This window comes from Pelodiscus sinensis, chromosome 5, assembly GCF_052426305.1.
Source record: "Pelodiscus sinensis isolate ZL-2025 chromosome 5, ASM5242630v1, whole genome shotgun sequence".
In the NCBI taxonomy this organism is placed as follows: domain Eukaryota; kingdom Metazoa; phylum Chordata; order Testudines; family Trionychidae; genus Pelodiscus; species Pelodiscus sinensis.
In genome coordinates this window covers 91,486,918-91,504,982 of record NC_143056.1, presented here as the reverse complement: position 1 = coordinate 91,504,982, position 18,065 = coordinate 91,486,918, and the positions used below count along the sequence as shown (strand labels likewise).

The 18,065-nt window shown below is 40.2% G+C and overlaps 1 protein-coding gene across 2 annotated transcripts in view; it reads right to left on the bottom strand.

Annotated features, from left to right (window-relative positions):
* The window catches only part of SLC6A5 (solute carrier family 6 member 5), a 55,392-nt gene that overhangs the window by 5,173 nt on the left and 32,154 nt on the right, over positions 1-18,065 (bottom strand). For both annotated transcript variants that reach the window (XM_089778591.1, XM_006111489.5), the window contains exons 10-13: positions 15,578-15,690; positions 15,148-15,279; positions 13,965-14,064; positions 1,437-1,537 (exon numbers count right to left, since the gene is read on the bottom strand). In XM_089778591.1, coding sequence (XP_089634717.1) covers positions 1,437-1,537; positions 13,965-14,064; positions 15,148-15,279; positions 15,578-15,690 — 446 coding nt within the window. The remainder of the gene's footprint in view (positions 1-1,436; positions 1,538-13,964; positions 14,065-15,147; positions 15,280-15,577; positions 15,691-18,065) is intronic.

Here is an 18,065-nt window from a genome sequence, read left to right as displayed (position 1 = left end):
TCTCAAGAGGACTCTTCTAACCCTAATCTTCCATGAGATCCTCTATTTTGACTCTAGCAAACATAACACATTGTTTTGCTGAGTTTCTAAATTACACAGATGCTTTGTGTAATTTTGAATCAAATGCAAATCTAAAATTATAGTAAATGAATAAAAGCAAATTAGTAAAAATATCATGCACCTTTTGGTTATAAAAATAAATATATTTTACATATTTGTATTTAAAAATGAACAAGATAATCCAATTTCCATATTGACCTTGACAGCAGCAGAAAAAATATGTGGATTTTGCCCCCCAAAATATCACCTTAAGTTTGGCATCACTGATATCACAACCAAAGTACTAGCATACAGTGCCACTTACTGGCACTGTGAAGCATTGCTTTTAATAAATCTCTAAGGGGCTACAGGACTATTTACTGTTTTTTAAGTAACTAACCTTCTTTTGCTTCAGTCCTCAAAAGAAAAATGTGTGTGCTGTTCTTTATGGTGTTTGTGCAATTCAAAAGCAGCATACTGAAGAGCAAACTGTTCACTAGAACTGAATTTATTTGGCACAATGACATAGCTTCAAGTAGAACAGAGCATTTTTATTGGTAGTGCTAAGGAAAACCACTCCTAACACTATGTAACAAATAGTTATGCCTCCTGGAGAGAGCTGTGTGTATACCCACTACCATCACAGTAGAACTGGATCACACACTGAGGCCCCTGTTCAGTAATTCACGTAATTAAGTGCTCAACTTTAAGCACATGATTAAATCCATCCCTATTCAGCATAGCATTGGATGGATGCCTATGGAGGTGTTTTAAAAATTGGAATATATAAAGAATGTAAGCATGTGCTTCACTTTTACATGTTCCATATCTATTTCCAAGGATATTGTGCATGTGCTTACATGTTTTGCTGAATCTGGACTTACAGGATCAGCTCTTGAGTCCTAACACACCCAGAATTCCTCTAGAAAGAAGTCAATTTGTGTTTTGCATGTGAGGACACTGTAGCATCATGTGTGTATATATAGGCATGTTTGTATGTGTGCATATATTATACATATCTATCTGGGTACGTCTACAATAGCCCCCTAGTTCAAACTAGGAAGGCTAATGAGGGCGACCGAAATTGCAAATGAAGCGTGGGATTTAAATATCCCGCGCTTCATTAGCATGTTCCCGGGCGGTCGCCATTTTGGAAACTGACTCGCCTGGAATAACTGCCCGCATCTACACACGGCAGAGAAGTGCGATTCCGAGATAAACCCCTTAGTTCGAATTAACAGTTAAACCCCATGGTTTATTTTTCCCCAATGTTTACGCACATGGTTATAAGTATATATTCTGAGCTATAATTATTGTCTTTGGGAAATAATAGTTTTGTTTATAAAACAAAAAATCTGAGGAAAAAAAGGAGACATTCAGAAAATTCTTTGCCTTACAGTTAAAATAGTCGGGGTCACAAATGCCCAGCAGACTCTCCAGAATTTATTTGGCTGGAATCCAATCATCATCTCTATATCTTCACAAAATCTTTGCAAGCCTGTAAGTAATAAATGCAAATACAGTTAGAGATGGGAGACTGGCTGCAATCTTCAAAACAACTATAGTGATCTCCCCTGTGTCTAATTATGGTAACAAACTCTCTGACCTGTAAGTTGAAACATTTCACTAGATGTTCTAACCATGCAATGTAATGGGAAACTATTGTGTAGAAGACAACTCTAATAAGTTATTTATTCCCTAAAAATTACAACAAATTGAAGTTGTACATATAAATTAAATATACAGTATGTTTCAAACAATCATTGTTAATGTAATGACACAAAATCCATTTTGTTGGCTAGCTGCAGATCTATGATGAGGTCTAAAATTTCTATATTTATTTGTCCTTTTTTCTCCTCTTGAGGAAAACCTTTGGTAATTGAATCTGCCACCACCGAACAACTGTAGAAAAACCCCAATACATTTAATATACACCTTTATCTCAAATACACAGTATACCAGGGTCCTGATTCAGCTCTCATTTTGTAGTTGTGTGGCAGACAGGCCTGTATATAAAGAGTGAAATCTAAAACTGTGATTTTTGGAGGCAAAGATTTTTGCTCTGAACATATTCAAATCTGATCTTTCACCCAAACACTGTTCAAAGTTGGGTTACTGATCACCAAAACATAAGAGAGAATTCTATAAACATCTTTCTGAAAACAGGAACCGTTCCTCTGTGGGCATGATTGAGTGAATGCATGACTGATGTTTTCCTCTGATTTCAGCTTCAACTTTTTGCCAGTTTTGCATTTTTTAATTGTATCTGAGTTGGAATTTTTGAAAGATGGTTAAAAGATGACAGTGGATTGTGACTTTACCTCAAAACTCTAGAAATATCAAAACAGACCCTCCAATTGTTTGAATAATGTGTTCATTTGGTATTAACCCACTACATTGTAATTAGATTTATTTAGACTAGAAACCTTATGGTTCTGTTCTTTCTTCTCCAGAGGTCAAGTTTCAGAATTAAGATGTGCTAGATACCCATGATATACCTAACAGTCCACAGAACTGGCTAGATAGCCCAAACAAAGATTCTGTTAGCTTTTGGAGGCAAATGATAATTTCTTTCAATAAGCAACTGGGTTTCAGAACCCAGGGATGGATACCAGCCAGTCAAGTTTGACCAAATCTCCATAAATCTATATTCGAATGCTGGTGTTAATATATTGTGTCTGATGTAATTAGCATTGATTTACACTGTGGAAAGTGAGATTGGAATCAGACTGACTACATTAAAACCATAGGGCATATCCTTGGCTAGTGTAAACTGTCATTGCTCCATTGATTTGAAGTCAATGACAATCTGCATCCTAAAGCAGTCTGTTCTCCTCATTTGTTACACCAGTTCTCTATGCACAGTAAAGTGCCTTCTGTCTAATTTGCATTGGGCTAGATCCTCAGCAAGGATAAACTGGCACAACTCCCTTTTCCAGGCTTTTCCTCAGTGGTGCTACCCCAGTTTTATGCTAGCTGAGAATCCGGTGTTCAATGACTTGTCACTACCATTCAGCACACCTGTTTAGCACTAAGTAGATTGCCTGTGCTTGGTAACAGATGTTTTCTAATGGAACCCCACATCTCATTAAAACACTGCCACATCTATTAATTATTCATCTAGAAAGAACAAAAAGCCACCCCACTGCAAAACAGAATTAAATGTGCCACTTTTTGTCTTTCTCTGAGAGTGACAGGAAGTGAGAAATGTTGAGCCCAAGGCTGAGTTATCTGCTATTATGCATATTTCACATTTTGACTTATTTCACTTGAAGAAAAGAATAAAGGGCCTTTCCCATTTACATTATATAAACTTAACATTCCTCCTTATTTGTCCTTCTACAGCAGCTAATACAATTTGCACGACAGAGGGGGATAAAGTCTAAAATGGTAGAGGAAAAAGAAAAGAGTAAGATTACAAGAAAAAGCAACACTGCTGACTGGTCTCTTCTGTTGCCCTTATATAACCAGCCATGTGGATGTGGTAAATGAATACTTATATGGTGCCCACAAGGGTATATGGTGCTTTAATGGCATGATTCAATTTCCTTTGAAGTCAATGGGAAATGTTTCTACTGACATCAACCGTAATTGACTCAAGGTGTCCTGCCCTTAGAGGCATGTGCAAAGGGATATTCCAGGTCTTTTATTTCCACAGCACCTAATAATAGTTTGCTATAAGGTACCTTATGATTCCTCCTGTAAAAAAAAAGGTATCAGTTCAGATGACATAAGAACGGCCATACTGGGTCAGACTAACGGTCCATCCAGCCCAGTATCCTGTCTGCCCACAGTGGCCAATACCAGATGCCCCAAAGAGAGGGATCACAACAGGTAATCCTCATGTGATCCCTCCCTCTCTCACCCATCTCCAGAGAAACAGAGGTGAGGGTCATTGGGAAGTTCCTCACAAAACAATGCAGATGAGCATAATCACTGCTTGGCACAGACAAAGGGAGCAGAACAGTGAGTATGGTGTCTTAGGGAGATAATACAAGATGAGACCAGGGCTTATGTCATGCCCTCATGCTGCAGAATGCCTGTCCAGTGTTTTTTTGTTGTTGTTTTTTTATGTCAGAACATCTGGTACATCTGGTTCTCTCTTATGAATAATAGTAATGTAGGTGCCTTGTGTCACTTCTTTTAGGACATTAAGAAGCATTAAAAACAAAAAGATAAAATCCCTCTTGTGGTAATGTAGAAGGTGGAGGAATGAAGCAGAAGAGGAAAACTACCCGTAATTTAGCAAATATAACCCACGGGTTATGTTCATTTTTACAAACCCCGCATCCCCCGTCCCCCCACAGGGTATACTCGGGTGTGAGGTATACACAATTTTTTTTACACACCAGCTCACCGCCCGGTTCCTCCACAGCCGTAGGAAGGGGCAGGGGGAGCGCTCATCCGGCTGTGCAGGAACTGGGCGGTGAGCACTCCCCCGCCTGGAGGCTATGCAGGAACCGGGTGGTGAGTGGCTAGCTAATTTCCTCCTCCCCCTGCACCATAAATATACCCCTGGCACAGCCTTGTATACTCATGCGCAGGGTATACAAGATTTTTTTTAACTCAAAAAGCAAAAACCGTGGGGTATATTCGGGTGTGGGGTATATTCGCTAAAAGACGGGTATATTAAAGAAAAACTATATTTTGAGGAAGCACACACATTTACAAAAGGATGAAAGCACAGAAAGTTAGTCTAAGGGAAATCAGACAATGAAAGCAAGAAAAATGAGCTCTCTCTTTTCCATAGTTCCAGATAATCTGTTTTTCATTTCACTTTAAAACACGTGGTTTTTAGTTATTAGGAACAATTTTAGTTCACCATTTCAGTATGATATGTCCAGTGTTTCTCTTATAATACTGCAGAATCATGAAGTAGGTATATAATCTTGCTTTCATAATAGTCCTTGACACTATTCATTTGCTTATATGTCTTACTGAATGGAGGACTTAAGTGGAAATTGTACTTATGTAACAGTGTATTTGGCCCTCATTGTTTTATATTAATATCTAGATGCCAGTCTAGTAGAGCTGAGTGAGCCATTTGCAGCGAGCAATTCAGACATCTATTTTAGCTCCTTTCTCTATTCAAAACAGTCTGTGACCCCAGCCTCAACAAATGTATTTGAAGTCCTTCCATAAATCTTACTTCAGACTCAAAGACATTGCTGCAAATATTGCTTAAAGTATTTGCTACTAGCAATTCAGAAATCAAGCACAGTACACTGAACACGGGTCCCATAGTGCATTTCTCTTCTTTGATTTGCTGATCATCTATATTAGTATCAAGTTTCCCATAAAAAGAGGAAGGATATTCTAAGGAACTGGGCACTGGTCTGGGACTCGGGAGACAAGGGATTAGTTCCTAGCTCAACCACACTCTTCTTGTGTGGCCTTAGGCGAGTTACAAACTACCCCATGCCTCAGTTCTCCATCCCTAAAATGTGGTTATTTATATTCTTACATGCAGGAGTATTGTAAGGATAAAATCCATTAATGGGCATTGGATGCTCCAAGACTGCGATGAGGACCATGTAAGTATCTAGATGCAGATAGAAGTGCATTCACAATTACACATTTCTAGATGCAGATAGAAATATTCAAAATTACAAATCTAAATGTACTTTCTACAAATATCCTGAAGCAGTTGTGTCTATGAACATTTCCAATACACTTTGCCATGCTCTCCTCAAGAAACAAAGAGCATCAAAAGAATTTATTTGAATCTTCAAGTACATAGTTTTCTGCAGTGTTTCACCCAACTCTGTCATCTTTGTTTTTGGCTGCATGTTCCAAAATACACTGATGGGGATTATGCAGATGATTCAATTAGCAAATGAAGCCCTAAACTGCTCTTTACCAATCATGCTTCCATAATCTAAACAAGTAGAGAATGAATGCCTGTGTGTGGCATGTGAAATGCAAGGCTTTGATTGGATTATGTAACATAAGTACTAATGAAAAATAAGTGATTGCAAGGAAATAACCAAGCATGGCTTTCTTTTTCTAATTTAAAAATCTCGATGAGTTCAGCAAGCAGAACATGTAACAAGAGCTGAAGACAGATTTATTTCGTCATTGAAAGCTCCTGCTTGGTGCAATGCCAACCTGCTTGGTATGAAAAGTACAAGTACCTGGAGAAAGGTGTCACTGAAGTGTAAAATAAGCAATTGGAGGAGTTCAAAAATACATCATGCCAATTTAAAGTGCTGTTTGAATAAATACACAAATGGCAATGTAGTTCCCACCTCTGCCAGGGCAAATCATAGACACTGCACCCTACTCCTGTGAGGAGTCTGTATAAAACCAGCCTTACTGAAGTCAAGGAGACTAGCTGAGGGAGTAAATGTGAAGAAATATAAATATTAGCGATCCAAGCTTTTAAATGAAGTTGGGATATTAGCATGAGCAATTAGTCCAAAACATAGGACAAAAAAGAGTAAGATCATGTTGTGTTAAACTTGTAGAGACCTTTCAAAATACCGGTGTGATCTTATGTAAGGTTTGAGCTAAAGAAAGAAAAATAGAACATGGTTAATTGAGTACCAGGTACAGTATGCAATTGGCTACATTAAAAAAATCCTTCAGTCTGGTGTTAAGGTCCAGAAATAGCAATAACAGTACTTATTTGTTAAAAATACATAAACAAGTAAAATTTTGCAAAGGATTCCTTGCTAATAGCTCCCTGACCAGGCTGGATATATGCACATCTGGGGATCACCTGTTTATACGAATCTTGATCAATGATTACAAATGTTTTATTACTGTTTGGTAGTAATAGATTGGTTATTATGTAGGCTTTTTAAGATGTGTTTAGAGAAATTGTAAAAATATTATTCAGCCTTTGGATTTAATAAAGGAATATATGGTTAAATTAGTGTCATGGTAATACCCTGTGTAAATAACTCCAAGAAAATATACAATAGTCACCCCACCCCTTTTTGCGCTAATTTCTGGAGTTAGTATTTGCTGTATTTGAAGTCAGTGTCATTTATTATTATTACAATAATAATTACTATAACATCAATATGGTATGAGATAGATCTTTTCCATTTCTAATTCTAGACTAAGATTCTATATAAAACCTAGGTCTCCTTTGTCTAAGTGCTTATCTGTGCTAGATAGTAGTAGAAATGATTCAAAATCATGAGCCAAAAGACCCTTCTAACTGCTTTTGATTTAGCAGTTGGAGCCCTGTTGCAAGATTGAGCCAAGTCTCCTTGGTACCTGGAACAAGGTTTGGTTCTGCACCTGTCTCCTTCCCCACGTAAACTGCACCAACTCCTCCAGGTATGTATTCAGTGACTTTCATTCACCTTCCCTCCATGGCTACGTCTACACTGGCATGATTTTCCGGAAATGCTTTTAACGGAAAAGTTTTCCGTTAAAAGCATTTTTGGAAAAGCGCGTCTAGATTAGCAGGACGCTTTTCCGCAAAAGCACTTTTTGTGGAAAAGCGTCCGTGGCCAATCTAGACGCACTTTTCCGTAAAAAAGCCCCGATCGCCATTTTCACGATCGGGGCTTTTTTGCGGAAAATAAATCTCTGCTGTCTACACTGGCCCTTTTGCGCAAAAGTTTTTTGGAAAAAGACTTTTGCCCGAATGGGAGCAGCATAGTATTTCTGCAAAAGCAGTGACAATCTTACATGAGATCATCAGTGCTCTTGCGGAAATTCAAGCGGCCAGTGTAGACAGCTGGCAAGTTTTTCCGGAAAAGCGGCTGCTTTTCTGGAAAATGTGGCCAGTCTAGACACAGCCCATCAATAATACTATCGTCCTTGTGGAAGAGTCTGTTTATAGTATCCACAGTGCTTTTGTCCCTCCTCCCTTCCATGAGGCCTGTTTGTGTGATTGGGTTCAGCTAGCCCTGTTTCCCCTCTTCGTTCTTCTCACTGCTACTTTTTTTCCTGTGCCTCTTTACCAGACTTGTGCTGATGGGCTAATTGCATATTCAGCCCGCCAGCCTACTTAGATAAGCACACCAATCGGTTTCCACAAGGGAACTAATTAGCATGTAAGTGATCTAAGTGCAAGCTTACGGGTCCACTCCCTGCACTCTATTACATACCTCCTCCCTCTTGCATACCAGCCAGGTTTTGCTTCCCCACACCCTCTCTTCTTTGAAGGAGGTGCTGGACTCCTGCTCATATTGCCCTCAGCATGGCTGTCTATTTGCCACAAAAGTCACACTTGATGAGTGAGGCTCTCCCCATTACTGTTTCTGCTCATAGGCCCTCACACCAGAGGCAGTCTGTTACTTCACTTTCTTTTCCTTCTCTCCCTCTCTTTTTTGTTTGTTTAGTTTTGTTTGGGACAGAGCCTGTTGCTGTCTCTCTTTTTCTTCTCCATTAGGGATTCTGATGCCTGTAGCCCCCAATGGGAGGGGTCTCAGGATCCTCATTTTACTCTTACAAGGAAAGGAACTCCATTCTGTCTCTACAGTGACTGAAAGAGGTGACCCATTTACCAGCCTACCCTCTTTCACTTTCTATTATCCTGTAGGGTGACTCTGCCTATTGGTCAGTCACTTTTCACCATAGATAGATACATTCTCATTTCAGAATCCCACATGGCAACTTCCAATGGGGCTTTACCAAATCCCTCCAAATGATTGTGAATCCTTAGACAGAGTCCATCAGCCCTGTCTGATATCTCTCCCCCATTTTCACAGGGAAGGTGGGTGTCTTCTTTTTCTGCTCATCTCCAGTAGTTTTAGACTATCCACAAAATCTTGAGAGCCCACATTCCATAACCAGGCAGCCCCACTTCCAGCCACCCACACCGGTAGTAAACCATTCCCCAGGTATCCAGAAGAATTCCCCTCGTGTCCTCCTTTTCTCTTTCTGCCCTCCTGGGTTTGGCCACATTGCCCCCATTCTTTCTGAATTCAGTCCCTAAAATATCTGGAATTCTTTCTTGGGAAAGCCTGCATCCTTAAGCCCTTCCATCAGCTTCCTCCTTCTGGGGTTGCTGGCTGGTACCTCTGAACCCAAATGTCTGTGCTGTCATGGAGGCTCTGGAGAAATTGTCACAATCTCATGCCTTTTTTCCTCCCACATTTCAAGTGTGCAGCCTTAGCTGATATCTTTCCCAGTCTGATAAATTTTGCATGAATGTCTTGGGTCACACACCTGTACGCCATCTAGTCCCCCCAAATTTGTGAACAGGACCATATAGGCTTCCCCAGACAAACAGGGTACCACACAGAGTCCAAAGTCTCTTATTCCCCCTGGATACGCTCTCAAAAGTTAGTAAAAATACATTGATGTATTCTGCTGGGCCCATCTTATACAGGTTCTTCCTTTGTCCAACTGCTGTTCCCTGTCACAGGACTCACTAAAACCAGTATCAGTTCTGCTACCCCTGTACCTGTTTCTTTATGACCTCTTGTGGACTCTTCTGCTGCTCAACCTGACATGCAAGGCAGGACTATTGTTCACTTGTAGAATTTCAAATACATAGTCCTCTGCATCTCTTTTTTGCTCTACCAACCAACCAGAGTCTGCTCCATTGCTAGAACATTAACTCCTCGTATCAGTTTCCCCCATCAGGGCCTCTGTCACTACCAATGGGGACATCATAATCCCAGTTAAGTCCTCATGTGTAACAGGGTAGGGCTCCATTCCCGTCTTCTTCCCTGCAAAAACTGCACCAACTCTATTAAATGTTCACTTGATCTTTTCTTTCAACTTCTCTCCACTAATACCACCACAATCTCAGCATAGAAATCTATTTACAACATCTACAGTGATTTGGCCCTCTCAGGACCTGAGGTCTGCGTGTGACTGAACTCAGGTAGCCCTATTCCCCTTTTTCTTCTCTCCACTGGCATTTCCCTCCTTTGATTTGACTCTTTCCCAGACTTATGCTGATGGGCTAATTGAATATTTATCCCACCCAGCCCATCAGCCTGATTATTTAATCACCCCAGTCAGCTTCCTCAGGGGAGTTAATTAGTATCTAAAGTGTTTAGAATGCAGGCTCACCTGTTCATTCCTTGCACTTTCTCACAGTACCCCACATCTGTTGGCCCATCACTTTCTGCAGACATCCACGTGGGCCTTGATCTGGCAATCAATTCCCACAGACAGGTTTGCCTTCATAGCACCTCTTATGGGTCCATGAAAGCCCACAGAAGCCCCTTTGTGGAGCCAAATGCAAGATTGGAGCCATGGAAAGCAAGTGAAGAAAATGCTGAGCACTTAAAATCTGTGCAACCCCCCACATTTTTATTAGCCTAATGGGTGCTGTGGTTGCTGCTCTCAGCCAGGTATTGAGGTGTTTAACATTTTAGGAGCTTGAAGCTGAAAATTGAAACACCCCCAAATCAAAGATGTCTATTGAAAATGTGAACCTAAGTGACTTGCCCATGGTCATAGTGGAGCCTTAGAGAAACATGGGCCTTTTCCTCCCACCCCCTTTTGCTAGCATTGGCATAGAAACCATGAGGAGCCCTAGTGTTGACAAGGTGTCAGCACCTGGTGGGTGTTATTGCAGATCTGCTATGATCAAGTGTACATACCATGGAGCTAAGACCACCATCAATAACCTGTAACCCAGCCTACACTAGTGCCCCCTCTCTGTTGCTACAAGTGCCAGGGTCAGTGCTAAGCATAAGCAGACTAAGCAATTGCTCAGGGCCCTGAGCAGCTCAAGGGATCCCCTTATCCACTGTTTTTAGTATATTCCTGCTTAGAGCCCTGAATGGCGAGCAATGCCTCTGACAACCGTGGCAGTAATACTAATGTTAATAGCGGTGGACACTGTTCAGAAAAAGCAGCTAGAAGTTGCCAGGAAGTCTGTAGTAGAGCCAGTAATACAACCCTGGTCCTAACTTTCAGTTCTGTGCTTTGCCCACACAACCCTTTGATAGCCCCCAAGTCTGCTGCTTTACTAGAATTTATTCTTTCTTTCTGTTGGATTCCTTTTATGTTTCCATTCAAATAAAATTTACCACAAAGTGGCAATTCAAATCTTATAAACAGGCCTCGCTGTTGAGCTTCTCAAGAGAAATCATGTGGGAATTCAATTCATCTTCAATAAGTCAAACAGGGGAATGTAAAGAAAGAGCCCTGTCATTGTAATGTTTTTTGTTGGCACAGGGCAATATGCAATCACTGCTCTTCATAAACAACATCTGGCACTGTGTTTTGTGCTGGTTTTGCACCTATTTCCAGCAGGGTCAGCCATCCTCCCACATTTCACTATTTCCCTAGCATGCTGTTGGAGAAAATAAAGGCAAAAGCTGCTCACCTCCTCTGCCTCCAATGTCAAATTGGCACATTACAAACATCTCTTTATAATGCTTGCTTCTGTTTTGATTCTGAGTTATTTAGGACTCAACTCTTCCCTTGAACATTAAATAGATGCATTGGTGGTTTCTAATGCCTCCAACAGGAGCTGACTTCAGTGGAGACTGCTAATTAGGGCAAAACTTAGCTCTTAAGTATTTGGCCACTTTCAAAATTGAGAGATAATTAAGAGCAGTGAAGAAGGAAGAGTTGATGTGTTGTAACATATTTGAAAAAGGGTGCAGGGTGCACTCTTTCAATGTAACACATAGAGATGTACAATAGTTTGCACATGTAGTGCATTGGTGTTGTCTCAGAGGAACTGCATGTGCTTTACAAATGTTAGCTGAGTCTCATAGCACCCCAAAGAAACAAAGAAGAATTACTTTTATCTTCCCACATGCAAACTGAGACAGTTTATTTAGGAGCCAGGAGCCGGACGCTCTCTATCACCTCTGCTATCACCTACCTTTCCTCCCCCCTTTTAGATTTCACTTCAGGAACCTTTGCCCAGATGATTAACTCCGGTCATCTGAAGAAGTGGGCTGTGCCCACGAAAGCTCATGGTACCATCTACACGTTTTGTTAGTCTATAAAGTGCTACCAGACCATTTGTTGTTTTTTTTTCTGTAACAGACTAACTCAGCTACCCCCTGAAGCTTCCATATTATTTAATATTTTTGTTCTACCCAAGTATGTTGAATATTGTGGTTCTGAGTCATCTTCCATTAGAATACATAAATGTTGTGGTCAGGGAAGCAAAGAGCATTTTGATCAAACAATATCCAAGCAGCCTGAAGCTCTCATTTAACATTTCCCATTGTGTAGCTGGGTAACATTTCCCATTTATTGGCCTAACTTCTGCCCTAACTTACCTCTACACAAACTCACACAACCTGGGTCTGTGAACCAAGAGAATTCAGTTCTATACTTTTTAATGAAGTAACGAGAATGATATAATCAGAGCCACAGACTGTTAACATTAATCCCTGACATGCCCATACCTCAATTACACTGCCAGTGTAACTACCACACTCTTGTAGGAGATAATAGGTAAAAGTGACTCGATACCCTCAGTTGTACCATTTCTGCTCCAATCTTTCCTTATTTTCACATCCTTCTTCCCTCAGCAACAAATGGGGATTCTACACTAACCACAAGGTCAATCTGATTTGAAATGAGATCAACCCTGAGCAACTGATTTACAGATGGACCTAAATGCCTATGCACACCATACTGCAGTAGCAGGGCCAAACAATGAAACATTGTAGGTGCCCCAGGGCTTCTCTTTACTAGAAAATGAGAGGATTGTCTGTTATTAACCAGTACATTGCATCTCTTCTGTGTTCACTGACTGCAGAGTTGCGCTTCTCATAATGACTCTAAGATGCATTAACAGGAGTGTTGTGAGCAAGACACGAGAAGTCATTCTTCCGCTCTACTCTGCACTGATTAGGCCTCAGTTGGAGTATTGTGTCCAATTCTGGGCACCACATTTCAAGAAAGATGTAGAGAAATTGGAGAAGGTACAGAGAAGAGCAACAAGAATGATTAAAGGGCTAGAGAACATGACCTATGTAGGAAGACTGAAAGAACTGGGCTTGTTTAGTTTGGAAAAAAATAAGATTGAGAGGGGATATGATAGCCATTTTCAAGTATCTAAAAGGGTGTCACAAGGAGGAGGGAGAAAAATTGTTCTTCCTGGTCTCTGAGGAGAGAACAAGAAGCAATGGGCTTAAACTGCAGCAAGGGAGGTTTAGGTTGGACATTAGGAAAAAGTTCCTAACTGTCAGGGTGGTTAAACACTGGAATAAATTGCCCTGGAAGGTTGTGGAATCTCCATCTCTGAAGATATTTAAGAGTAGGTTAGATAAATGTCTATCAGGGATGGTCTACACAGTATAAGGTCCTGCCATGAGGGCAGGTGCCTGGACTCGATGACCTCTCAAGGTCCTTTCCAGTCCTAGTAGTCTATGATTCTATGACTCCTCAAGGTCGGGTTCTAACACAACCTAATTTTCTAAAGAAGAAACGCCACCTAGTGTATCCAGGAGAACATTAAAGAATGAAAACCGGGATTGTCTTTTGAGAAGGGAGAGATTCACATTTCCTTGTCCTGTGCCGTTCCTCTTTCCAAGAATGATTCTCTGACAGTGCCACTCCTAAACCATTTTTAGGGCCAAGATCCTCAGCCAACACAAACTGATGTAGTTTCATGAACATTGAGAGTACTACACGGATTTACACCTGTTGGGGATCTTACCCATCGTTTAATGTTTAGCAACTTTAAACAATTTCTCGGTATTCATCCAATAGCCATAATGATGATAATCATCATTAAACACTTCTGGAAATGACCAGTGCACTGTTGGGGTCACAGAAATGACAATCACCAGAATACATATAATTTTAGAGGCTTGCTCTGGTAAAGAAGCATTACTGAAATACTCTAATTTAAAATCATATTCCTCAACCTCTTTTATTTTTTTAATTTGCTAACATGGCACTGCACTGCTGAGGAGATTCAAAGCTAAAGTTTCATGTGCTGCCACTTCTTTTATTTCGTATTTCATCGTGTACTGTAAACACCCCTTTCACTAGAGAGATCTCCAATAACAATACCAATTTCTTACCATATATATATGAAATGCCAACAAGCTCAAAGATGGCAATGATGACAAGAGAGTAAGAAGCTGCGTAAGTGTCCACAAGCTGTAACATGTATAGTCCACCCTAAAATTAAAAAAAGGTGGTTACACATAGCACGTGTGTCCCATAATTATCTGTCTTTACAATTTACTATTCCCACCCTCTGCATAGCATAAAGTGGGGACCAATGGAATACAGAGATTTTTCACCTCTAATTTGCTGGTTTGAATCCATCCCCAGATCAGTAATGCCAGGAGTTAGCAGCTTTTCAGCAGCTTATGTGAAATGAGGGGGTGTGTGGTCAGTTCCCAGTTGACATGGATCCATATTGCAAAATATCACCACAACTGGCAGCCCCTTCCTTGGGGGTCTCAATAGATAAGACAAGTAATGTCACATACTTTCTCACTCATGAACAGGACATTCTTTATTGGTCCTGTTTCCATTGCTTTAGCACCTTACACCAGTAGCAAAGTCATTTTAATGTACATTTTTTATGTACATATATTATGGACATACAGTATATCTATGGCATGGGCTACTACAGCAGCCCAGCAGATACTACGTATATGCACTATACACTACAAAAGCTTAGATTTCAGTTCAAATTTTGATCGGGACTATTTTTGTATCCCTCAACCTATACAGAAAAGTGCTTTAGGCTATGTCTACACTACACATTTCTGCCAGCATAGCTATGTCATTTTAAAAAGATTTGTTAGCCCCGACTAACATAGCTGCACCAGCACAAGTCCCTAGAATTGCTTCAGCAATACCAGCAAATGTATTTTTACCAGTAAAGCTTGGTATTTTTTGGGGGGGGTGCTTTTTCTATACCAGTAGAAACCTGTGCTTTGTAGATGTAGCTGTGTCCACATTAGGAGCACTTTGCTGGCATAGTATACTAGTATTCCTATACTGGTAAAGTGCTCCCAGTGCAGACATGGCCTTAATACCCACGAGTCTCAGTTTACAGGGTATAGAGGGAGCCATAATCTCTGAAAATAATCTTAAAATGAAATTAATAGTTCTTAAAATCCAGTATCTCTGGCTGTTCAAATCAGAAGAGCTGGGCTTCATTGAAAAACTAGGACATTCTTTTCTCCCACAGAATAATGGATATCCCGAAGGACAAGTCACACGGGAACTCAAAAGACAATATTTTACCTGAGTGATCATAGGAAATCCCATGATGAAAAAGGAAACACAGCAAACAAGAGTGAACAGTGGTTTGTGGGTACGCAAGTACTTGGGAAACTCATCTGAAACCGAGGTCACTATTGTCTCAATAGTGGCAAACTGGGATCACAAGAGAAAACAAAGTGTGGGTTATTGTTAGTTTTATGCAAAATATTATGTGATCAAGAAACAGACTACATGACACATTCATTGTGTACACACGATTGTACTCAGCACCTGTCATTTAAAACGTTACCTATGAAACTTCGAAACTTCCCTATAAATTAAGTATTGTCCTCATTTCATTTCTCTCTTCTCAAAGAAGTTTAGGAACCAGCCATATAGCAAGTGGTATATAACATGTACCTGAAGACAGAAAAGTGATGGAGCAAGAGGAAAGGTTAAAAACACTATTTACCATTGTGTCCAATCCAAGAGTCAGAAGCATCAAAAAGAATATTATAGCCCAGAATGGAGAGAGAGGAAGCCTGGTTAAGGCTTCAGGATAAACCACAAAGGCAATGCCAGGACCTAGAAATGAAAAAAAAAAAAGGAAATGGTTGTGGTATCTTGAGCCATATAAAGATGTTTTAGGAAGGAAATCATCAGGGAGATACAAAGATCTAAGTTTCAAGAAACAACACAATGCTGCTTTGTCCTAGTTTACAATTAATACCTCCCTTCGTCTATGGAGTAAAGTCCCACCTATTGCAAGGTAAGTTTGACTGAATTTGGCCCCGAGTAGCTACTATTCTATTGTTTTCATGTCCTTTTTCTTAGATATTGTATTTCAGCATACGTTACATATAATAATTTTCAAGTTGTAGAATGTTTAACCTAGAAATTACTGCACTTCAGACAAAGTTAGTTTCAAATAAGACAAACAGACCAACAAGACAAATTCAGTTGCAACGTTCTTTCATAATCTGGAAATCAATTTGCCACCATCATCCTGGAGAGCTAGAAGTCTGGACCTTGGAGCAGCATTAATAAGCATCCATCTGTTAATTCCATATACCGTAAAACCTGTGTTATCCGGCATGCTCGGGGATTAGGGCGTTCCAGTTATCTAAAAATTCCGGTTATATGAGCGGCCCATCAACCCAGGAAAAACCAATGGACAATAACAGTAAAACTCAAGTTTTTAATATTGGTAGTTTGCAGTGTGAAGCAATTGGTCTCACATTTCTATTCTGAGTTAAAGATGATTAGTACTTCTTAAATAAAAAATTGTTAAGCTAATCATGGTAAACCAAGCTAGGCCTGTGCGCCTGAAGATGTGACAGTATTGTGGCTGGGGGCAATGACGGTTAACAAAGTTTTCTGGTTAGCAGAGTGCCAGATAACAAAGGTTTCACTGTAAATCAATGGGAAGAGTGCTTCTTTCTAACTCAACAACAATCTCAAAACAGGGGAAGACTGCTTAAACCATGGGCCACAGTAACAGATATTGTCTTTTAGTCAATTTCTTCTCACATTTTGCCTGGTCATCTGTTGGTTCAACTGAGGAAAAAAAAAGGAGAACAAAGACCTGGTGACTAGCCACTTCTTTGACGACCACACAAGCACTCTGCAGACAACAATTTGGGAAGTGCTGCACTCGCAGACATGCTGTTGGCATGTGGATGGGGTACATGAGCTAACTGGCATTTTCTATCTCTAACATCTGTAATTCCAGATCCTTCATGCTGTCGGTTCCTTCTCTATGTTTGATACCATATTCCAGTTTGGCAAATGCTTCATTTGTTCCAGTGTAAATTTAATAGAGCAACTTGAAGTTATTTCTGATGGCTGCAGTATCATTTGCTGGCATCAAAATAGCATTTAAAATTCAAAGACTGATTAATGGAATCATTAATCCTAGAAAAAAACTAACCTTTCTTACATGTGGAGTTTTAGGAAGAAAATAAGAGTGAGAAAGAGAAGAAACATGGAATCATCACATGACAACAGGTGAGATAGCATATGAATGTTCGCTCAGAGAAGTGAACACGAGAAAGTGCCTGAATACATGACTGATACAAGATGGAAATAGACAATGAACACATGCCCCTGAATTCTTTGGCTACTAATCTGAGAAAAGCCATCTGCTAAGTGTTCATGCTTCAGTTAACCAGATATCTTTGTGCAATCCATTTCAGCATAAGCTAGCTAGCCAGCAGATTCCTTTAAGGCAGTGGTGGGGAGCCTGAAGCCCACAAGCCACAAATGGTTCATCGGGGTAAGCTACTGGCAGACAACGGACCAAGCTTGCATCTGCAGCACCCATTGGCCAGGAATGGCAAACCATTGCCAATGGCCACTGCGAGCAGCCACACCTGCGGATGCAAGCTAAATAACCTATCTTGCAGCCCACCAGCAGCTTACCCTGATGAGCAGCATGTAGCTTGTGGGCAATAGGTTGCCTACCATTGCCTTCGGGAGTAAGGGTTCTATTACACAAGTGCTCTGTCTTTTCATAGATAAATAGTTAAGAGAGAAAGTGCCAGCAGATGTGCTCAGCAATACATATCATTAAACCATTAAAATTGTGTATTACAAATGGCTGATTCTTACAGCAACTCTTAAATTCCATACAATAAGTAGTTGTGTCAAGATTTCTGTTGGCACCAACTCAGCAGTTTCTTGACGTATAAAACATAATGTGCGAATTATTTCACCTCAAAATCAGCAGCTGTAGGAAACATTTAGAGCAGCATACAGTATTTCATTTTTAAAGCTACTTTGTGGATCAGGTCTTTTATTTCCCTGACAGCTGAATGGAAGACAGAGCACCAAATACATTTTCCTTGGTGAGCTAAAATATCATGCCTTGGTTTTATATTGGGCCATCCTGCATTTTTAAAACACTTCACTTCCACTAAAAGGCTCTGTTTCAGTTCACATCAGATAAGTTTCACTGTTGC